Source organism: Myodes glareolus, chromosome 4 (genome assembly GCF_982192425.1).
Source record: "Myodes glareolus chromosome 4, mMyoGla1.1, whole genome shotgun sequence".
In the NCBI taxonomy this organism is placed as follows: Eukaryota; Metazoa; Chordata; class Mammalia; order Rodentia; family Cricetidae; genus Myodes; species Myodes glareolus.
The window spans coordinates 16,929,001-16,952,203 of NC_142029.1; the positions used below are offsets into that span (position 1 = coordinate 16,929,001).

Sequence of the window (23,203 nt, forward strand, 5' to 3'; positions counted from 1 at the left end):
CACACCTTCTTTCCCTTCTCTCCGGATGTTCCCACCCCCACAGAAGGCTCAGCACCCCACGACCACTTCTCACTTCCGCTGTAACTGGGAAGGGGGTCTTTCCAGAAACTGCACATCCCTGACAAGGGTGAACAGCTAGCTGCCCCCTGTAGGCCCAGCCGCTATGAAAGGAAACACTCCTGTCAGAGGCCACAAATCTGCAAGGTCCTGGAGAAGGCACAGCACATCGTGCATGGAAGCTTCAGCTGGAATGGGAAATAGGACACAAATCATCCTAGAAGATTCCTTAGGGGGCGGTAATGAAGCAAAGAGAGGATGAGAGACACTGCCCTAAATTTTAAAAAATTAGAATTAGGATAGACTTGAGCAGTGGGACCAGAAGTTTGAGGGAGATGGTAGCTTCAGAGGCCCGGCATTTCCTGTCACCTGAGACTGGACAGCCAGAAGCCACTGAAGGAGACAGGAAACCTACTCCCAAGCTCAGGCCAGGTGCAGTGGGGAAGGTGTGTGTGTGTGTGTGTGTGTGTGTGTGTGTGTGTGTATGTGGTTACAAATGATACTAGACGTGGACTCCCTGTAGGAATCAATTCTACTTCTACCACAGGCAGGAGAGCTGACCTTGAACAAGACATGGCCTTGCTGTTCATTGGAAGGATGAAGGCAAAGGTGTAATGAAATAATATGGCAGGGAGGTGGTGAAGCTGTGCGTGCCACTGGCTAAGGCGCATCCGGCACACAGTCTCCCTCCCAGTGTGAGAGCTGGGAGTACTGCTCTCCTGGACGTCCTGGGCTCCTGTCCAGTGAGATCTGCACGTGCCTCAGTCCCTCCCATGATGAGTGGGCTTGGCCCCACTGGGGTTCAGTGAGATGCAATAGAGGCCCATCTAATCGCTTCTAAAAGACCATCCCAGAAAGGGATCCAGCATGCACTGGGGTGCCATGTTGACTCAGAAGCTTCAAGAACTTCTCGGTTGCTAAAGTCACAAGGACCTGGAGACTAAAGAGTGATCTACTTGGCTTCTAACTGGACTTCCAACCTTCCATCCAAGTGTGACCCTGAGTCTGTTCTAAGCTCCCACTTTACCGTCTATTCTCAGCTTGACTGTAGGTCAAGCTCCCCACCCCCCACCCCCAGACAGCTAGCTTAACACATGCCCCCTAACCCTGCTCGGTTCTCCACGCTCCCCTAGCCTTCATCCTAATTTCACAGATTACCCAACAGTTCCCCAAACTGAGATCATATGCTTCCACATTCACAGGCTTGCTGTGCCTGTGTCCCTGCTGGGCTTGTAGTTGCTTAATATTGATGATAAGTAGACCTTTAAAGAATTCCATGACAGTGCCATTCTGAGAGACAGTACCTCAGAAATATATGTTCTGAAATATGTGTTCATCAAATAAATATAAAAAGCTCAACATTGGAAAATTGTTCTCCATGGGTCAGGTGCCTAAAGCTGTCTTCTGGAGTCCCAGAAGAATACACAGCACTCTACCAACGGTCGGCATAATTTAAGCTTAGGATACCAACCTCTCGGGAGTGCTGTGCACACTGGTCTCCAAACAGCAACCCCTGGGCAGACATGTGGGCTGTGGCGCCCTCTGCTGACAGAATTTGGGAGTAATGTGAGCTTGGTTTCTCTTCTCCCTGGGCTTGTTCAGTGTCCTGACTTAATGTTTAGGGCATCACAGCTAGGAACCATACACAAACTAGCTGTGCCATTTTCTTAACGCAGAATAAGGGTACAATGTGAGACAGAGACCCTGAATTCAGAGAAGTTGGACAAACCTGATGTGCGGTGGGCGGGGTGTCTCAGAAGATCTGGGGGTTCTGCTGAGATGTTAGGCTTTGAAGGCGGGATGGTGGGGTCCAGGGTGGCAGAACAGCAGCACCTGGGTAGCATATGGGTGTTGTGCAGACTGGAGAAACATGGCTGGGGCTGGGCTAAGCAGACTTTCAAGGAACATTCACAAGAACTTGAACGAGCTAGCTTTTGGTTCCCCAAAGAGGGGCGGGACAGAGATAAACCAAGTGGCTCCAGGAAACCTGTTCTCTATTTCAGGTCCTTCTCCCATTGGGTGTGTTAGGAACACGGAGCCAACTACTGCTCAGGGGCTACAAGGTGGCACCTGACTCTTTGGCTCCTACAGACCTAGACCACTCTCCCCCAACACAGTGTGTATTAATATTACTATTTTGCTAAGATTTGCTGTTGGTTTTCTTATAAAATGGTAGCTTTTATCTTACGTGTTAGTGAAATAAGACCTTAAGATCAGAAAACTGATTTTCTCATTGATTCTAGCAAAGATCTCATAAAGTAAAAATGATGTGGGAAGTCCTGTATGTGTGTTGGTTTTATGGGTTAGTGAATAAAGAAACTGCTTTGGCCTGTGATAGGGCAGAATCACAGAGCTAGGTAAGAAAACTAAACTGAATGCTGGAAGAAAGAAGGTGGAGTTAGGAAGACACCATGTAGCCGCCAGAGGAGAAAGATGCAAGCCACCAGCTAAACTTTGCTGGTAGGCCACGAGCCTCATGGTAAAATATAAAATAATGGAAATGGGTTAATTTAAGACATAAGAGCTAGCTAAAAATATGCTTAAATTATGGGCCAAGCAGTGTTTTAATTAATACATATTTCTGTGTGATTATTTCGAGAATCTGGGCAGCTGGGAAACGAGCAAGCAGCCTCCATCAACATAAAAATACAACACATATCATCTCATTTACAAAGGAGCTGCCTGGGAACCAGCGAGTTAACAGTGCCAGATCAGGGCCACAAGCTCCCAGGAACTGAATTCCAGTGTCCTAACTTGTAGTCCAATAAGGTCTTGGTTGTTGTTGGTAGTGGTGGTAGGGTAAATCTTGACAGAATTTTAAAATGTAGTATACACAGTATATTTAAACTGTGATAATTTTTGGTCAAAGGGTCAAACAGAGCTCCAGGAATGAAACTTAGGCACCTGGGACAGGAAGTGGGTATAATAATGATGCTGGTGAACAAGGTATCACCTGGCTCTTCACCCAGCCAAGGAGCACTAGAATGCTGTGCACTGAAGCCTTGAACGTTGTAAGTTAAGTTCCACCCAGGATATCAAAGACACTGCACGAACACACTGTCAACGTCCTGCACTGCCCCTCAATTTCAGTTTATAGGATTTTATTGCCCGCTCTAGAAACTTGAAAGCAGGAGAGGCCCCAGAAGCAAAGGGCCTGCAGGTCCTGGTCTCTGGCCCCCACCTCACCTTAGGAGGGAATACTCAAAGTTGGTGCCTCTCCCCTTTGGGAATGACCCTGTGTAAAGTCTGCTTGGGTTTTCCTACTTGAAATAGAGGATTCATAACCTTAATGCCTTTATCTCTGAACAAGGGCATGCTCAGCTCTGCCAGACTCAGAAAGATTTCCCCGAGTCAAGTTGGGGAATTACCTGCTCACCCATGCCTGGGAGAGCCTCTTGTCCCCATGGAAGAGCAGGCTTGATGGATCTAGGAAAGGAAGGCTGGGTGCAGTTTGTGATTGGAACATTAGGCTTTTGAGATGCATATATTTGCCAGGCAATATGTGGTGATGCATACCTTTAATCGCAGAATTGTGGGGCAGGAGCAGGTAGAGCTCTGAGTTCGAGGCCAGCCTGGTCTACAGAGTGAGTTCCAGAAAAGCAAGGGCCACACTGAGAAACCCTGCCTCCGAAAACCAAGGGGGGAAAAAGATTCACATATTAGTAACGGCTGCAATGGCAGATAGGACAAGGTGTTACCTTCTTCCCTATGTTCTAAATCCATGATCAGCCGCAAGTGAAGACAGCCGTCCTGGTGCAGCTGGGACTCAGTGGGCCCTTTTAGTTCAGGAATAGGTTGAGGGTGAGGTATAAGGCATGGCCCCAGCGCCACCTCGCCTCTACATCCAGGCTAGAGGCTCAGCCTCTCTTCCTCTCCCATTCTCAGCCCCACCTAGAACCAGCACTCTAGTGGATTGCCGTCAGAGTTCAGCCTCACCTGGTATGGATGAGCTTTTACAGAATTCCTTAAAACACTGGGACACCCATAGGATGGGTCAGAGGTGTGGGGATGCAGGCATCACCCACATGAAAGTGGAGACTCCCGGCCAGTCAAGACTGGACCTCTGGGCTATCTGGGAAATACCCTAGGAGCAGGAAGCAGGGAATGGGTCCAGGGTGAGGAGGCAGACAACGCTAGCAGCAGTTCAATTAACCATAGGGAAAGGCTGACCTTCAAGATGACCATAAGGTTGGGGACCAAAGGCTTGGCATGAGAGTTGGATCCAAGGGTGAGGATGCTTCTTATCTGCGGCCCCAGCAAGCTGCTGCCCATGCCTGAGAGCCCAGGATGACAGAGCTGGCTGGGGATTCTGAGATAATAACACGGGTCAGCCAGCCCATTTCACAGAACACTGGAGCGGAGCTCTGACCTTTTCCTAACCATAGTCAATGTACACAGCCAGGGACTCTCTCTACTTCCCTTTGAGGGGAGGTGGCCTGTGACAGCAGTGACCCTCAGAATTGAGCATATAGTGCCACCCGGAGAACCTGCTAATGCTGCAGGCTCTACTCCAGAGAATCTGATTCTGGGGACCTTGAGTAAGGCCCATAGATTCACCTTCCTCTAGATGTAAGTGCCCCACTGGGTGTCCCTTGGAAGAACTGAATGCAAGGAGGGGCTACACGGCCTGATGAACACAGAATAAATCGTCTGTAGAAACAGGGATATGGATGGATGGGGCAACAGCTTCTAGTTCTCTCTGCTGCTAGAAGACCCCTTTGGAATGAAAGTGTTAAAAATAAATAAAAGTGAACACAGTTGGGCCTTTGGCCAGTGGGAGCTGGGAGAACCCAAATTCAAGAAGGGCAGTTTGGTTTGAAAGGCACTTTGGGTGCCCATAGGGCTGGCTGCTGGTATAGTGGCAAGCAATGCTTAGAGCAGGGGTTCTCAAGCCGTGGGTCGCGACCACGGGAAAACACGTCTTTTCGATGGTCTTAGAAACGGAGACACCGCTCAGTAGCAAAACTGCGGTTACTACTGGGTGTTTTCCAGTAGTTGCAACCCACAGGTTGAGAACTTCTTTCTTAAGGTGTTATTCGTGGGGACTTATCAGGAGATCACTTGGGACATTGAGCATCAGGGAAGAGCTGCAAGGCCACCTATGGCCGTGGTAGGTGAGGTGACTGGGGCCATATGAGGGCCAACCAGAGAGCCCAGAGGCCATGCCATCTTTACTCAAGTCTTCCTGAGTCTGGCTTCTCAGGGAGGGGCTAGGTCTGGGGTGCCCTTGGCGACTGCTGCAGGAATTTCAGAGGAAGAGTGTTTGGTCCCAGATAAAGGGCAGCTATCCTGAACTAAACAGCAGGTCTGTATGGAAGACTAAGACCTGGGAATGCGGTGAAGGGCAGGCCTGGCTCAGGGACGCTGCTCGCTCTGTGGCCACCTGCTAAGACAGGCATCCCTTCCTTTCAGGTCTGCTGGGAGGCCTTTTTGGCCAAGCTCTGGCCAGAGAAAGGAGCAGAGTTGCCTTCTGCCACGGCTGGGGCACAGCCTTCCAACAGTCCTTCCATATAGGTGCTCAGAGCCTGGAGGTACTGAGCAAGCTGGGAGGAAGCCGACGACGAGAAGGTCTGCAGGCTCAGATAGCGGCCATACCGCTTCAAGCCCTCTTGTCGGTTGTTGCGGTATGCGGTCAGCAACTCCAGGAAGCTCACATTGTGGAGGGCCAAGAGGCGGGCCTCAGGCCGGGGCAGGACACTCGCCTGAACTAGGGGTTGCAGGGAGGCAAAGCACTGCAAGTTGCTGAAGGGGTAGACATGCTGGTCCAGCTGCGGCCCTGGAGAGACCTCCAGGAGGCAGCACAAGTCTCGCATGGCCAGCACCGCAGCCAGGGCGCTCCGCTCACTCATGTTTCTCGCCAGGTAGGTCTTGGCCAGGTTCCTGAGTTTGAGGCTGCTGGCGCCTGGGATGCGCTCCTGGATGAGAGGCAACACAGCCAAGAAGCCGGAGATGGAGACCTGGAATTCCCACTGCTTGTTAATACCATTCAGGGCCTGGAAGAAGATGGGGAGTCCAGGCCCCCACAGCTTGGAGCAGGCCAAGATGGGGCGGTGCATGGAGGTGAGGAAGCTGAGGAAGTGCTGCAGTCCAACCTCCAGGGAGACGGCCTTCGAGTAGACACTGAAGGCCTCGGGCTGAATGAGTACTCGGAACTTGCTTTCCTGGTTCACGGCTGCCAGTTGGCTAATTTTCTGGGCTAGGCAGGAAAGAGGGGCAGGGTGAGGTTCCAGGGCTCAAGAGGCACTGGGGTGGGTGCGAGAGGTCAGGCTGCTGACCCGCTACCTCGGGAGCCCACCTTGAGGTCTACCAGCAGGAAGCAAATATCCTCTGTATATAATTCTTGCCTGGCTCTGATGGGAGAGAGGGGGTCCGGGGACTCACCTGTCAGAAAGTCACCTGTCACCTATGCTTCCTGCCCTAAAGTTGGCCCAACCCTGAGAACTCCTCCCCTTCTGTATTTTCTCAGCCTCCACCTCCACCAGAGACACCAGAGTGGTTCTGTTCTCCTGCTCCTACCTCCAACCCCAGCAGTCCCAGTTGGACCAAAGCCCAGGGCTGCAGACAGCAGAAACAGCCTGTGTACCCGCTAAGAGCATGGCCTGGAATCTCCTCCTGAAGCCTACAGAAGGCTTTTTTGTGCTATGCAAATACTTAATGCTTCTGGCTGGTAGGCTAGCCACAGTGACAGGGCCCATAACTGTTGGCCAGGGCAAAGGGTCAGAGCTGAGGGGCCAGGCAAGGAGGACAGCGAGGAAGACAAGGGGCTCCCAGGAGGAGGAGGAGTCAGAGCTCCCTGTGGCCTAGGTTCTGCAGGCCTCCCTGTGCATCCATTTGTTGGATAGGGCCTGCTCTGGGAAAGGTGTGATCACAGCCAAAGGTCAAGGGCGGATTACTTGTCAGCAATGAGCTCACCGTTCCCTGCCTCTTCGTACAGAGGTCTTGTCAGAAGTGAACCTATGGCCTTACATGTCTCCCTCCCACAGCCAAGTTCCACTGCAGGTAGACACAGGAACTTCAGGCATCCAATGGTGGGGGGCGGTCAGAGTCCTCTGTCCACCTGGCTGTCATGGCCCGCCAGTGCTAAGGGCGGCTGGAACCTGCACTTTTCCTGGGTACTCAGAGACTAAGACAGAAAGAAGTGGCACAGCTCATGGAGAACCCACTTTCATTGTCGATCTTGAGGTCAAAGAATACCAGAGGCCTGTCTTCTGCTTGGGGGTCAGCGAGACTCTCATTCGATGCCTTGAGGAAATTGGGGCCCTCCAGCTGGAGGCCACTGGACTCACTGCCGCTATCATCCAGCTCGTTGGGGGACTGCAACACAAAAGAGCCAACAGGTCAGGGGTTCAGAGGCCCGAAGGTCCGGGCAAGATGAACCTGTGCTCACATACAGGACGGTGTAAGCATGTGTGCACCAGAGGGCAGAACAGAGGGGATGCACAAAGGCGTGTGTAGGTGTGAACTGGGTCACACATGTGAGCCTGGGCACACAGCTTAAGCAGGGAGGTGTGAGAGGGTAGGACCATACAAGTGAACGTGAGTACACATGAGTGCGTACAGGTACGGATGTGGGGATACATGTGTGAGGGTTATGGATCTATGAACAATGCTGACACAAGCGTGTGAAAGTTTGAGATGGGGTGGGGGTGGGGCAAGTTGCTCCTGCTTGTGGCAGATCAGGGAGGTGGGTCAACGGCTCAGGCCTGAGATAAATCTGTTCCTAATTTCACCTCTCTAAGCAGACTGAGAAGAAACAAATGGGAACAAATTCACAACCCCAGGCAATTCTTTGGAAGCGGGAGGGGTCTGGCTATCCTAGCCCTCAGGATCACAATGACCCACAGTGTCTTGCAGTTTAGGGAAAGAAAGAAATGCATGGCCTTTTGAAGACCACATCTAGGTGGACAGACACACGTTCCCTGGCTGGGAGAGGGTCTGATAGGGAGCAGCTCAGAGCCTCAGATCCTGGAGACCTCAATTCTCCACACCCACACCTCAGCTGCACAGAGAAGCCTTGGAACTCTGGTACCCACCGCAGGCTGACACCATTTCAAGGGCCCCAGGGAAGGGAAGGACTCTTTCTACTCCTGAGATTTTCCCCAGGAGCTGGGGCTACAGACAGGTTAGAATGTCTGAGGACAAAACACCAAGTTATTTAACAGCACAGCTGCTGAATGTCCTGCGAATGCCTCTTTTGGACATTAGACAGGGCAAAGTGGAACAGATGGGGAACAGCTGGGACAGAGCCCAGATAAGGCCCCAAGTCTGTCTTCTTACACACTGCTCTGGTAGTCAATGGAGTTATCTCCTGGGGCTGAGGCCTCTGTCCACTGTGGTCTCCAGTTAATGTCTCAGGCTTGAGACAGAGTTAGCATAACTGCGGTCCTGGTTGTTGTTTTTTGTTAATTTGACACAAGATTACCTGAGAAGGGGGAACTACAATCAGAGAAATGCCTCCAAAAGACTGTGCTTAGGCAACCTGCAGGGCATTTTCTTAATTAGTGATTGATATGAGAGGGCAAAGCCCACTGTGGGTGGTGTCATTCCCTAGGCAGATGGCCCTGGGGTGTATAAGAAAGCCGGCTGAGCAAGTCAAGAGGAGTAAGCCAATAAGCAGCACCCCTCCATTGATTCCCCCGTCAGCTCCTGCCTTGAGTTCCTGCCCTGACTTCCCTGGATGAGAGACCACAAGCTGTAGCCTGAAATAAGCCCTTTCCTGCACAAGCTGCTTTAGGCCATGCTGTTTATCACCCAGCCTTCCAAAACCACTTGCTTTCCACAAACCTTCAGCCAAGAGAAGTCGTATTGCTCCCTAGAAGGCTAACCAGAGCTGGGCTTTCCTATAGGACTTCTTCCCAGTCTCCTTGCACCCAGAGACCCCCACGTTGCTTGCCTTCCCCATGAGGGCCTTCCTGGAGGGTCCTCCTCGTTGTTAGGCATGAGCAATAGACTCAGTTCTGTGCTCCACACAAGAATCCGGTCATTTTCTGTCTGAAGCTTCCAGTGTCTTCCTCTACTCAGGGCTTCTGTCTGTAAGACCCAGTCAGTGTCTATCCTCACACATGGACTGGGGGCAGAGCTGAGTCACCACGGTTATGTCCTTCCCTGGTCGGGGAATGTTCACTCTCGCCAACTGTTGAAGAGCCGGCTCACCAGCCTGGTTGATTCTGCTCCCACTGCAATGACACATGGGCTTCATCTTCCCTGTCTCAAAAGAACCCTTTGTAGCCCCAGATGCTTCCATCTGACTCCTGGCAATGACTTCCATCTCCTGGCGATATCTCTTCAGGCCTTGAAGGCAGTCTTCCAGAGCAGGATACCTGGAGTGCCACACAGCTGGACCTTCTGGTTAGCGCCTTCATCTTCACACCACATAGCAGGAAGCCTCCTTTCTAAATCGGCGTTCTCTGAGGGAAACTGTGGGTGTCTCAGTAAGATGCCTCTTTCCCTTCCTCTGAGCTGCGACTGTCGGAAAGGCTGGATCTTTCTTTTAGCCTAGACACAGCCCTCCCTCCCCCCATCTCTGAGAACTGCCATGCACGATGGCAGAGGCTGGTCTCTCTGGAACACCATGTACTTAACTTAGAAGCTGTAAACTCCTTATTCGCCTCTCCTCTTAAATCCCAAGCCAGCCTGGCAGAAGTGGACCATTTAAGCAAGATATCTCTAAAGAGGAGCACCTACAGGGAGGGCACACAGAGCAGCCTTCCCTCCTAGCTCAGCAAGGGAGCCTCTGGTCACACCTGCAGCCCTCACTCCTCCATCTTATTCCAAAAACCAGAACAGGGCCGAGAAAAGAAAGGTTGGTCCAGGAATGAGAACAGCAAAGGGAACAGAAAAACACTTTAAGAAACTGTGGCGTGATGATGAGAGCCCAAGGCACAGGATGGGGGACTTAAGTGTCACTGTGGGCTGTAAGTTTCCCTTCCCAGTTCCCGGACAGAGGCAAGAGCCAGCCTTTCTTGTCCCTCCTATATCACACCCACGATGTAAATGTCACTTTCCTTAAAACAAGCAAACATTCCTCTCACCCAGGTGCTCAAGTGAATCCCCCAATGCAGTGGTGCTTGATTTCGGCCAGGCCTTAGTGGCATAAAAAGCTCTGGAAGGCCAGGCTGCACAGGGAACAATTCAACTAGAATCTGTAGGAGCGGAACCCAGCAATCTGCAATCGCTTCAACTCCTCGGTGCACAGCCAGGCTTGAGAACCCCTGGCCTACAAAGCGGTTCATTCCATGTTTGATCATCAACTGAACAGACACAAGCCAAATCCTTTAGGAGGCCAGCATTCCACTTCGAGGAGCCTTCCAGTGTCTTCCGTTAGTGTTTAGTGAGAGCTGTGTTTCCGGGGAATCTTACTCAGCACTTAAGCTTCAGCCACAGCCGGCCTCAGTTTAGCAAGACACACGCATCTCTGGGGTTTAGAGACACAAACTCCTAGTTCTTGCAGTCGGGAGGTCTTGGAGGCACAACAGAGATATTAGGAAACCAGGCCGTCTAATTGACTGCTATGACCCTTCTGCCTGCTGCTCCAGCCCTTCCGCGGGCAGTTCTGCTCTTGGGCAAACAGCTCCACTTTCTCAGCCAAGTGCCCGACTCACATTCTCTGATATGCATACTCAACGATATCGTGACTGCATAGCACCAGCTGCTGCCCGTGGACTTCTCTTCCTCGGCCAGCCATTGTTGCTAGATCTATCACAGGCTGCCCCCTAGCTGAACCCCTTCCAGTTGGTCCTTCTGCTACCAAGGTGTCTGGTCATCTGTCACAAACAGGGCTGAGAATACCTGTCTCTTCTGCTGTGACTCCCCAGACAGTGGCCCTGGCTAGGTGCAGGGCTCACTCACCCTTCCAGGGTTTAGGCAACAATTCTCATCCCATGGACTCTACAAGAGACCGAGACTTGCCTCCTGCTCCAAATCTGTGACCCTGCTGTAAGGGCGAGCTCTTCCAATGGATTTCTCCTTGCTCAGTCTCTCCTCTCAGACAAAGCTAGCTGCAAGCCAAGCTGGGGCCTACCTCCACTGCTTCACTAGGAAAAGGCGGCACCTGAGCAGGCCAATACTATATAGAAAAGCCCCTCGTGGCAAGGCAGAACATAGGCCTCATAGTGAGGATATGTAGCTGGATAGCCTAGGGCACTGTCCCTCCCTCCAAGCTGCAGAGTGGGGATATATAGGGAGGTATGCTGTAGTGTCTCAGGGGCTTGGGAGGGTCCTTGGAGTTGAGAATGAGATGCGCAAGAGGACCTAGTAATGGTTAGTTTTTACGTAGACTCACAAAAGCAGTGGGCTTTTCTCTTCTGCTCCCCAGGTTTGCTCTGCACAGCGAGCAATGCCTTCTAGCACCTCTTCCTAGCCTAAAAAACCTCTTCCTCCCTCCTCCTTTGATGACCCTGATACCCATTAAGATGGTGGAACTCAACCCTGCACAATGTCCAGGAAAACTGCTGGAACCCTTTTCTCCATCGCTCCTTCCTAGGCGTCCTTCCCCCTCCACCCACAGGTAGTAGCTTGAACTTTATCAAAGGTGATGAGCTAGAAAGAAATGTCCAGGTATTGGAAGAATATAAGCCATAGGAAGGCAAGGATTACATTTTGGACAGAGGTGAGACACAATTAAAAGGGGTCTCCTGGGCTCTCACATTGTGTGCCTTGGCAGATAGTAGGGTGCTAACATGAGAGGAGAGAGAGAGAATGTGTGAGGTATACATGGGGCATCTAGGCAGAGGTAGAAGGCCCTGACATGCTAGTCTGGCAGTCAGGAGCAAGCATGGGCAACAACAGTTCTCTCCGGGTAACAACTACTCGGAGTGGGCTGCACAGAGTATAGGGAAAAGAAGGTCCAGAGCCAATGCCAGAACACCAGCCTTTATAAGAGCAAGGAGACTTGGAATGAAGCACCCAGAGATGCAAAGAGAAGACAGATTTCTGGGAAGAGGCCAACCCAGTCAAGAATGCCGTGGACTATCTAGGACCACTGTGCAGAAAAGCCTGGAGCTTCCCTGGGACTGATGGATAGGGTTTGTAGGCAGGGTGGGAGGTGCAGGAAGTGAGATGAGCAACGTGAAGCACAGGCCAAGGGAGAAGCAGGGAGTGGGCGGCGACTGGCAAGAAGACAGTGGAAGAATCAAAAGACGCAGGCTGATGAGCATGAGACAGTGAGGCTTCCCACAGGGCCATGGCTGGGCTAGCGGGGCCAGGACACAGGTGTGGGTCTTAGAGGCAGGCAGACTTCCAGGCAGAAGGGTAGATGAAGGGAAGGGATAGCAACAGGCAGATCTGTAATTAGGTAGCAGATGCCCATGATTCTCACAGTCAAAAGGGTTTCTGTTTCCTCCCAGGGTGAAACATACAGTCAAGAGGTAAGAGTTGAGGACCAGGATGAAGCCCAGAGACATATCCCTGGAGAGCCAAATGAGAGTAGACAAGTGTGACCAGAAGCCCTTTGCTCTTTGCCTTCCTGTGTAGCTTTTCTCCAGCTTGCCTCCAGGGGGCAGCAGAGAGTCAACAGGGCTCTGAATCTTCCTGAGGTTGTTTCTGCCAGCAGGTGTCCACCTCAGCTGGAGGGAGGTGATGGTAGGTTTGAGGGCTCAAGGAACAAGAGGCTGTGGTCATCAGAGCAGTCCATTTAGAGATGGTGTCAAGGAACACAGTATGGTCATATCACTGCTTGGCAACTGAAGTGACAGGCTGAAGGTCCTTCAGACATCAAGGAGTGTAGGACAGATGGTGGGTGTTAAAATCAACCAGGAAGAAAGCAAGGCATGAGGGGGAGAGGAAATCTAGGGGGCAGATGGTCCTATCTTCCCTTCCATGAGAGGGGAGGTGGGCAGGGGTCTAAGACAAACTGGGGAAATAAAGCTAGCTACACCCTAAAAGCTGGACCTCAAAACTACTAACAGATGGACTGTACAGGCCTTGTGCTGCTTCTCACTTTGGATGCTCCTAAGTGTGGAAGGAGGACAGCCATGGCTTCCCCCAGAGAAGGACCAGGTTCCAGGCAGGGGGAAGACAAACGCCCCCACAGGGAATATCCTACACAGGATCTGATGGCCATGGAATAAGGGTTCACAACGGAGATCATTTAACAAGTATTTATTGAGCAGTCATACCAGCAGGTCTTGGGATGGATAGAGTCTCTGCATTCATGGGCAGGGATATCTGGTCACAAGACTGCAGACAGTGAGATGGGGTGGCAAGCAACCACAGAGGAGGGAAGAACTCAGGTTCTCACGGGCCCATCTGATAGAGGGCCCAGGCCTGGACTGGTAGGGATGAGACCTCTTGAGTGGGTAGGATGGTGGTAATGAGATTTCAAAAACTTCAAGGTGGGCCTTGAACTTGGGTTTCTCCATGGGGACTGTATTAGAATCTTTGAGGGGACCGGCTAGTATGGGAGGTCCTTCTGTATATGTGTTGTTTTTATTGGTTAATGAATAAAGAATCTGCCTTGGCCTGTGATAGGGTAGAATAGGGCTAGACAGGGAAAAATAAACTGAATGCTGGGAAAAAAGAAGGGAGAGTCAGTGAGAAGCCATGTAGCTCCACCAGAAACAGATGCAGGACAAAACCTTGCCAGTAAGCTACAGCCACATGGTTATACACAGATTAATAGAAATGGGTTAAATTAAGATGTAAGAGCTAGCCAATAAGAAGCTAGAGCTAATAGGCCAAGCAGTGATTTAATTAATATAGTTTCTGAGTGATTATTTCGTGGTCTTGGCAGCCAGGAATGAACAAGCGGACTCCTATTACAACCTGTGCACCACCCATGGAAGAAGCATTAGGTAGAGAAGTCATAAAGGAGCAAGGGAGAGAAGTAAGTTGCAAAGCCACTGGTGAAAATCAAGGGAGGCCTGGGAGAGCCCTGAAGGCTCTGCACATCCATCAGAGTGTGCTGATGGTATGCAGGCATCAGCAGGATGCCCGGGATGCCCTTTGGTGGTAGGGGTGGTGGCCTGAGCTACAAGAGGAGGCCTGTGTTGGGGCACAATATCCCTGGGGGATAAAGGTCACTGAGGCTGTGATGAAGGCAGGTGGCTTTCCTTGCTTTGTATGAGAAAATGTAGATCTGACAGAGGACAGCAGCAAACTTCTGGCAAGTGGTAGGTTGGTCGGAAGACTCAGGTCAGGGCTGGCAGCTTGCTCAGTGGGATGATGGGAAGACCAAGCTGGTGGCTGGGAGGCGCCTTGAGGTAGACTGCAGACCCTGTTGGAGTGGGAGGTCCCGTGTGGGTGGGAGGCTCTTTGGGTTCTCAGCAGGAAGGAGTGGGTTGGTGAAAAGGGTGCGGCAGTCATGTTCAGTGGTTTTGTATAATTTCCAAAATGGAATCCCAGATTGTAGGCTGGAAAGAACCTTGGGGGCCCTGATCTAATCTTTCTCTCTACTCAGGTTCTGTTTTTCCCTGGACACTTAACAGCCTCACCTCTAATAACATACCTCCAGGTACAGAAGAGTCACTGGTTTTATTATAATACGCCTTTAAAGACATTTTCTAATACAAAATAAATTCTTGCATGTAGTTCTTGTGGTGGTTTGAATGAGAATGTTACCCATAAGCTCAAATGTTTGAATACTTGGATCCCAGACGGTGGAACTGTTTGGGAAGGATAGGAGGTGTGGCCTTGTTAGAGAAGGTCTGTCACTGGGAGTGGGCTTTGAGGTTGCAAAAGCCTATACCATTCCTAGTTAGCAGCTCTTATTCTTGTGGACCAGAGGTGAGCTCCCAGCTACTGCTCTAGCACCAACCCTGCCTGCTGCCATCTCTGCCATGATGGTCATGGAATTACCTTCTGAAACTGTAAGTCCAATAACCTCTTTCTACTATAAGATACCTTTGTCATGGTGTCACAGAAAAGTAAATAAGGCATCTCCTGTCCATTATTTATTACCCATGGACACAATCTTTCCATCACTAGCCTTCATTGACTGATTTTGTTATTGTTGTTTTATTTGTTTGTCTGTTTTTCAGGCAGGATCTCCCTACATAGTCCTGGGTGTTCTGGAACTCTCTCTGTAGACCAGGCTGGCCTCAAACTCACAGAGATCCACCTGCCTCTGCCTCCCAAATGCTGGGATTAAAGGCGTGCACCACTACACCCAGCTCTTTGATTAACCAGGGAACGAACTCTTGTCCAGCTTTCCTCAGGGAGAATTTAGCAGATAGGAACTATATAAGGAAGCTCTAGACAAGATCTTTGGGTATTCCAGAGGACAGCCAGGCCCTGGAGGAAGCAGTCTGGCAAACATTTCAGGGGAATTTTTGCTTGGTGCCGTAAGAAGGCTAGGGTGCAATAAGCACGCAGCTGGTACTTGCAGACTCTCCTTGATACAGTTTAAGCTTCTATTGCCTTGCTGGAAAATTTCCCAGGCGCCAGATGAGCCTGAGAGTCCCCTGCTGTGGCTCAGCCTTTGGGACCTTAAATGAGAGAAGGCAGGAGTCCTAGGTTGAACTCTGAGTGACTTACCAGATTCTCGGTATCTGAGTCTTCTGAGCTGCTGATCACCACAATTCGCTCTTCTGAAATGGAGAGAGGGTAGAGGCATTAGGTCCTTCCTGATGTGTCCACTGGCTGGGGTGAGAGACACCGGCCACCCAGGAGAGTCCTTGTAAGCCAATGGGCTGGGGGTGACAGATGCCCTGTCCTGTGTGCATCAGGAGGAGATGGAGTATATATATATACTGGCACTGGCACTGGCAGTTTCAGGGGAAAGGAGTCAGAATTGGGGCATGGTCCCTCAGGTGTCCCACACTGGAATCACAGCGTAAACTACTCCTATCATACTCAATGGCAGCTCAGAGCAAGGTGTGCGTGGGAATCCTGGTAGCTTTGAGTGCCCAGGTAGGATCAGGCTGGGGGGGGTATTCCAGATATCTGAGGACAGCATAGGGTCCTACCCAGGGGCCAGCCTCGTTGATCTCCCTACCTGTTTCCCTTGTGTCGCTGGTAACATGATTGCTGGTGAGCAGGAGGGTTTCTTCTTCTAGGATGGGGCTCTCAGGGTTGGAAGGCCCATCCAGATGGGGAGGTGAGACGGCCTTGGAAGTGCTGGGCCTGGGCTGCTCAGGGGAGCTAGTGGTCAACCTGTCCTCATCCTCCTCTGTGGACTCCATCTTGACCATCTTCCTGGAGCAATCACTGTGACAGCAGCACTTCCTCTTCTTGGACATGACTGTCTGAGAGGCTTCCTGCACAGTGGTTACAGGGGCGACTCAGGAGCCTCCAAGGGTTGCTGGGCTGAGGACCCTGAGCTGAGTGCCATGGGCTTGTGGCATGGTTTTGCTCCTGTTCCTTTAGCCATGCTGACCATATCTCTGCAATCAGGAAGCTCTCTTGGGTGGCCATGCACATTGGTCATGGCCGCTGGCCAGTCATCTCTGTTGGCCTCATAGCTTTGGCTGTCTCAGCATCTCAGCTGGGCTGAGAGTGGTTCAAGCTTATTGGGGGCTTCCTAGTGGAGCATCCCTGAGTAATGGAGAATATGGGGGTACATGCTGAGCAAATAAGACCTCAGGAAGGTCTAGATTGTCATCTGGCTATACCTCACTGTTGACTGGAGTCTGAGCCCTTCAGAGAGGCAGGGTTGAGTAGCGGAACTTACCTCTCGATAGGTGGGGGCTTTCATAGAGAAGGCATACACTGGCACAGGGTGCGCTCCGGGCACTGACTGTACCATGGCCACAGGCTGGGTCTTAGACATATTCAGGGCTTCAACCTGTGCCCTCTGCACTTCATTGGGCTAGAAAAAACAGGTAACATGAAAGTCAGAAAGGGCCAGGAACCCTGGGTCTAACAACCTGCCTCAGTTGTAAGTTTCTTGGTCCCAGTCAAAGAGCTCACAGGACAAGTAGTTCTTCCCAAACCCTCTATGACGTCACCTCCTTCTGACCTTGGGTTGCCAATACCCAGCTGGCATCAGCAATTTCCTGATAGGGCAGGAAGATACCTCAGGGACCACAGGGCCTAACTCCTCAGAACATGCCTGACAACTGGCCTAGCGTGCACGCCTCTAGAGTCAAGCTGCTCGCCATTGAGAGCAGCACCTCCCTCAGCAATGGTAGAGGTGCAGCAGTGAGAAAATCCAAGCATAGCCTCCCGTGAGCTTGCCCCTACCCCCGAGTCTTAACTGTCCAGCAGCCGCTACACAATGGAATTACTTAAAACTCACTGGGCCTCAGTCTCCTCTCCAATAATGGCATAATAACATTTGCTTCATAAGGCAATATGGATGAAAGGTGCCAAACACCTTCAACATATCTAAAAGAGTATGTAGCCCCTACAGAGCTCCGGTAGTGGGTAGATGAGGATTAGATTAGCCAGAATGGATATAATACTGGCTTTATTACTATTCCATGTCAGATTTGGTGCTCAGGGGTTTGTGTATCTATATCAAAATGAAGCAGGGGTTGTTCCTCAAGAAGTGAAAAAGGAGCTGGAGAGATGGCTCAGAGGTTAAGAGCATTGGCTGCTCTTGCAAAGGTCCTGGGTTCAGTTCCCAGCACCCACATAGCAGCTCACACCCATCTGCCAGCCCAGTTTTAGGGGATCTGATACTCTCTTTTGGCCTCTTCAGGCACTGCACACATATGGTACATGCATATGCAGGCAAAACACTCATACACAAAAAATAAAAAGAAATAAATTGCCACATGGCTTCCCAGTTCTGCTCCTAGGTACCACCCCAAAAGTACTTAAGGTAAATGTTTAAATGCAAGCTTACACATGGGACTGGGCAGGCAGTTCAATGGTAAAGAACCTGCCTACCATGTACCAAGCCCCAGATTCGGTCCTCAGAACAGGAGCAAAGCGTTTAAACGCCTTATCTTTGCTTTTGTAACTCTGCAGCTGCTGGCATATAAAAGGGTCTCGTTCTACTTAGACCGGAACTCCCTATCGGCAAGGCTGGGCACCTCCGCCTCTGTTCCCTCAACTCTCCACCCACCAGTACTAAAGAAGAAGACAGTGAGGGAGAAAGTCACAACTGGCTTATAGTTGTCTTAGAGCAGCAGTTCTCAACCTGTGGGTCGTGACCGCTTTCTCCTTTGGGGTTGAATGGCCCTTCCACAGGGGTCGCCTGAGACCCATTGCAAAACACAGATATTTACATTACAATTCCTAACAGTAGCAAAATTACAGTTATGAAGTAGTAACAAAAGTAATTTTATAGTTGGGGTTACCACAACCTGAGAAACCATATTTTTAAGATGATTTGTTTAGTATACAGTGGGGTTCTGGCTGTGTATATGTCTGCTGACGGTCAGATCCTCTGAAACTGGAGTTACAGGCAGTTATGAGCTGCCATGTGGGTGCTGGGAACTGAACCCGGGTCCTTTGGAAGAGCAGTCAGTGTTCCTAACCACTGGGCCATCTCTCCAGCCCCCAGGGGTCACAGTGTTAGAAAGGTTGAGAACCACTGGGTTAGAGCTTTAAAATCATAAATACTTTCCCTTCTGAGGCAGTTCTGTGAGGGCCAGAGCCACCTCTCTTGACAGGACCGACAAGGCAGTCATATTACCCTGAGACAGGTCTGTGCCTACCTGACCTTTGCACCCATGCACTGCTGCCCACCCCTTTCTGAGTACTATGCTCAGTACCCAGGTTACGACTGACCGTGGTGTAAAGCAGGAATAATGTAAAGCAGATCCCTGCCAAAGTTCAAGCTCAAACTGCTTCACAGCCAAGTCTCTTCGGGTCTGCAACTCTGCAGGAGGCCTTAGACGCCAGGCTTTCTAGGAGCTCGAAAATTCTCCAAGCCCTGCCTCCCCCAGGAAGCCTTTCCCAACTGCTGTAGCCCACAGCAATCTCTTGCCCGTGGGTCACCCCAAGGCAAAGCTAGAGAGGCCTAATACTCTTGTTGCCCATCAGAAGTCCCGGGCCCACATCCTGACATGCAGACACACACATTGGAATGACCAAGCTAAGGAGGGTGTAAGATGTCAGGTGCAGGAAGGAAGTGGGAGGACTCATCCTGCCTAAGAGGAGTGCTGGTGGAGGAGAATGGGAAGGATGCCCTTGTACTTCTACCCTGGGAAGCACTAAGTCAGAGCAATCAGAGGAGGGAGCACCACCTCAAGAATGAATGGATTTCCTGTCCCCAAAGGCATGTGTGTGTATGCAGCCAAGGGTGCAGCAGAGGGAATACCAACATGAGAAGACCTAAGGATGTCTTCCCACCCCGAGAAACGAGAGCTTTTAGTTATATGATGGCCCTGGAATCTGTGGGATTGAGCTCTTGACTCCTAGCCTTAAATCCAAGAACCATGTGGGTAGGGGAGGAGGTCCACCTATGCCAGCCTTAGGAAATGTCTCGTACATTCCGTATGAGCTTCAGGGATGTCCTGTGCCACATCCAACAGAGCCATTGTTTACATTTACTTCCTCCACTTCCTGTCCACCTCTGGGTCTGATCTCTCCTGAAGTAGCTCATGGCCCATCAAGAGCTACTCAGGCATTCAGGAACCCTCACCAACCAGCAAGCCCTTCCTTAACCTTTCCTTAACACTCTCCTCCCGAGAGCTCCAGTCCAGTCATTGGCTGTCCCCTCTCAGGCACTCTCCCCGTTGTCACAGGACATCAGGACTCCCAACCACTGGTCTACCACCTCTCCTCACACGTCAAACCCCCTCTCACCTGCTCGAGGTCAAAAGAGTCCTTGGGAGTGCTGGCTGCCTTTGGGCTGGCTCTCCCGGCTACAGCTGCATCTAGAAAACAAAACAAAACAAAGAAAGCATGGGGGCAGTCTAGTAAGCAGAATTCTGGGCTGGGACAGTGACAGGGCGGAGGTCCTTGCTGCTTTTCCGGGGGTATTCACCACTGGGCATGTCTCTACAGAGAGACTGGAGCTGACTGCTGTAGGCATGAATCCAGCGAGAACAGAAGGGAAGGTAGCACTTTGACTCTAAATCCCCAGGGCATCTCCATTCTAGGACCGCACCTTTACGAGCCCATAGCCACCAGCGCCAGGAGGAAGCCTTTATTCTTGGAACCTGCCGGGAGCCAGTACAGGTAGCCCTCATAGCTGCTCCAAGTTGAACTTCTAAAAGCTTTCAATAAAAACCCTGCTGGTGTACATGTGCACCCGTGGTCTTTGCTGTGAAAACCCCTTGATGCCACGAGCTCAGAGAGGACACAGCTCCGGGATGCTGATTCAGAGCCAAGCTTGTGTCTAAGCTACATGGCCCAGGATCCTCTCCCAATTGGACGGGACAACTTTTGAGGGATGAGCTGGTCTTCCACTTCTGTATCATAACGGTCTAGTACCAGTAAGAACCTAGAGACCGGCAGTTGGCTGCTTCTTTTTAGGAGAGTTCTTTCTTTTGGTCAGACTAAGTACCTCACTGCTAGGTTTTCTGAGCCCCCTTCTCTCCTAACCTTACACCCCAGTTGATTACTCTTTTCCTGGGTGAGGGGACTTAGGAGACCCCTAGAGTGTGCTGCAATGATACCACATCCGGTTCTCAGCTCAGCAGCTTCTCAATTTCCACGTTTCCCAAGGTTGACAAAGTCACATCTATTCCACAGAGTTGTATAAGTTAGCAAAGTGCCTCCTCTGGGTGCCTGCCACAGGAAGTCATCCTGTTCTTTTATCCTGTCCTCTGGAACCTAAGGCTTGATAGTTCTCTTTCATCTACCAGAGATCATCATTTCTGTCTTGCTGTCCCCTAGGGGCAGCAGTGAAGCATGGGACCTTTAAATGTCAAACCAGCTGTCCATAAGTGTGGTCTCAGCACTTACCTGTCCTTGGGGTGACGCAGGAGATGAGGTCCTGCAGACACATCTTGAACTCCTCGAAGCCGCTGGTGCGCAGCTGGACTTGCTGGTTCTGGGGCTCCTCCTGGCGCAGGCGGCAGAGTGCCCTGCGCAGAAAGGCGTGCATGTCCAGCACCTCCTGGTCGGAGGCATAGAGCTTCATCCTCTTGACCAGCGCCTCACCAGTGCGGATGCGCTGCAGCACAGCTTCCAGGTGGCCCAGCTGACCAGCTATTTCCTGGTAGTCACGCTGGTAGCGTGCATTCACTGCCTCGAGCAGTTCCCGCTCCTGCGCCTGCACATGCTCTACCACTTGGCGAACACGGGAGCGGATTTGCTCCTCAGCGTCTGTGCGTGCCTGCTTCAGCTGGCCTATGGCCGAGCGCATCTGCGAGTGAGCACTGTCGAAGGTCCTTTCCTGCTCCTGCAGCGCCTGCGTCATGGTGCCCAGTTCCTCATGCCACTGCTGGATCTCCTCGCCAATGTCGCACTGGAGAGTGCCATGGCTGCGGTCCAGGATTGCACATGCGCAACACAGAGGCTTGGCGCAGCCTCGGCAGTAGATGCTGCGGATACATGAGACCCACTTAGGACATGCTATTTCTCAGCTTATGTTTTTTCCTACTCAGTGTCTATGGCTATGGTTATGATACCGAATCTATCCATAAAATACAAGACAATAAAAAAGCTACTACAGGGCCAGCAAGTTCAGGGAGTAAAGGCGCTCACAGGCAAGCCTGACAACCGAGTTTGATTCCCCAGAACTTATATGGTGGAAAGACACAACCAACGTGTGCAAACTGTCCTCTGGCTTCTACATGCATGCCATAGCACATGTGCACCCACACACACATACACACATTTTTTAAAAAGTTAAAAAAATGACCACAGTACCACAGTAACAATTCCTCTACCTATGCAGCAATGCAGACATACACAAAAAAAAAAAAAAACCAAAAACCACTTTCTGTCATTCCTTCCTCTTTCTTCCTTCCTTCCTTCCTTTCTTTCTTTTTATTTTTTTTCTTTTTGGTTTTTCAAAATAGTGTTTCTCTCACTGTGCAACAGTGCTGGCTGTCCTGGAACTCACTTTGTAGACAAGGCTGGCCTCAAACTCATTGAGATTTGCCTGCCTCTGCCTCCCAAACGCTGGAGTACCACCACCGAACGGCCTGCCCGGCCCTCCTGGCCTGCCTGGCCCTCCTGGCCCGCCATTTCTTAGCATCCCCTAACAACATGCCCTAACTCTAGCTCTGACCCCGGCCTGCCCACTCAGGCGTCAGCTGAGTATGGGATGGTTTCTTCCTCCTACCTCTCCACATCCCATCTCTGAAGCACCTGCTGTGCCTGTCACTCCACCTTTGGAAGCACTGGCCGGGTACTTTTACTATTCTCTTTTCACAGATGAAGGAACCAAGACTTACAGCTAAGCAAAGTGCTGGGTTAATGTTTGTACTTAAAAAATAAAACCATACTACAAGTACCTGGTAACTTCCTTCTCTACTCTTTCATTCGGGACATTCCTTTAGGTCCATAGGGACAAACTTAATGTTTTTTTAAGAGCTCCTTTATAGCTACATGTACAATTGTTTGATTCAACAGGCTCCCTTTTCACAAACACTCATGTGATTTCCTGTTTGTGCATTTTCTTTCTGTTTTTCTTCTCTCTCCCTTCTATTTTTGACTGGTGTGAATGGTGATTTAATAGCATAACATCATGTTAGGCAGCCTAATATATGGGTTCCTTTCTCTCTATGAAATAGAGTCCAAAAAATAGATTGCTAGATCAAAGAATGTATATCTCTATCTTAATATTTTATGCATGTAAACATATTAATTAATGGTAAGTATGTGATGTCATGGATATTCTAATTAGTTGAATTTTCCCAGTTCTACAAGGTATATCACAGTATCATGGTGTATATGATAAATATACATATAGTTTTTATTAGTCAATTTAATATATAGGCTAACAGAAACTTTCACAGCATTTTCTGTAGCCATTCTACCTAATTTTTGAATATGTTACAAAGTGAGAAGACTTTAAATGTGTGATTAAACCGGGTGGTGGTGGTGCACGCCTTTAATCCCGGCACTTGGGAGGCAGAAGCAGGCAAATCTCTGTGAGTTCAAGGCCAATCTGGTCTACTGCGTGAGTTCCAGGACAGGCACCAAAGCTCACAGAGAAACCCTGTCTCAAAAACCAAAACGTGTGTTTAAATTAAGAAACTTGAGGTTATAGGAGCTGCAGAGAAGGCTCAGAAGTTTAGAGTACTTGGTACTCTTCCAGAGTTCCCCAGTTTGATTCCCAGCACCCACACGGTGACTCACGACATCTGTAAGCCCTGTTCCAGATCGATGCTCTCTTCTTACTTCTGTGGGCCAAGCACAC

General features: G+C 50.5%; 1 protein-coding gene across 1 annotated transcript in view; it reads right to left on the minus strand.

The window, feature by feature from the left end:
• Positions 1-3,558: 3,558 nt before the first annotated feature.
• Pml (PML nuclear body scaffold) overlaps positions 3,559-23,203 on the minus strand; it is a 32,086-nt gene continuing 12,441 nt past the window's right edge. Inside the window, exons 3-9 of the mRNA XM_048423554.3 lie at positions 20,797-21,377; positions 19,693-19,763; positions 16,664-16,801; positions 15,989-16,250; positions 15,529-15,581; positions 7,221-7,371; positions 3,559-6,253 (exon numbers count right to left, since the gene is read on the minus strand). Coding sequence (XP_048279511.1) covers positions 5,466-6,253; positions 7,221-7,371; positions 15,529-15,581; positions 15,989-16,250; positions 16,664-16,801; positions 19,693-19,763; positions 20,797-21,377 — 2,044 coding nt within the window. The 3' untranslated portion in view covers positions 3,559-5,465. The remainder of the gene's footprint in view (positions 6,254-7,220; positions 7,372-15,528; positions 15,582-15,988; positions 16,251-16,663; positions 16,802-19,692; positions 19,764-20,796; positions 21,378-23,203) is intronic.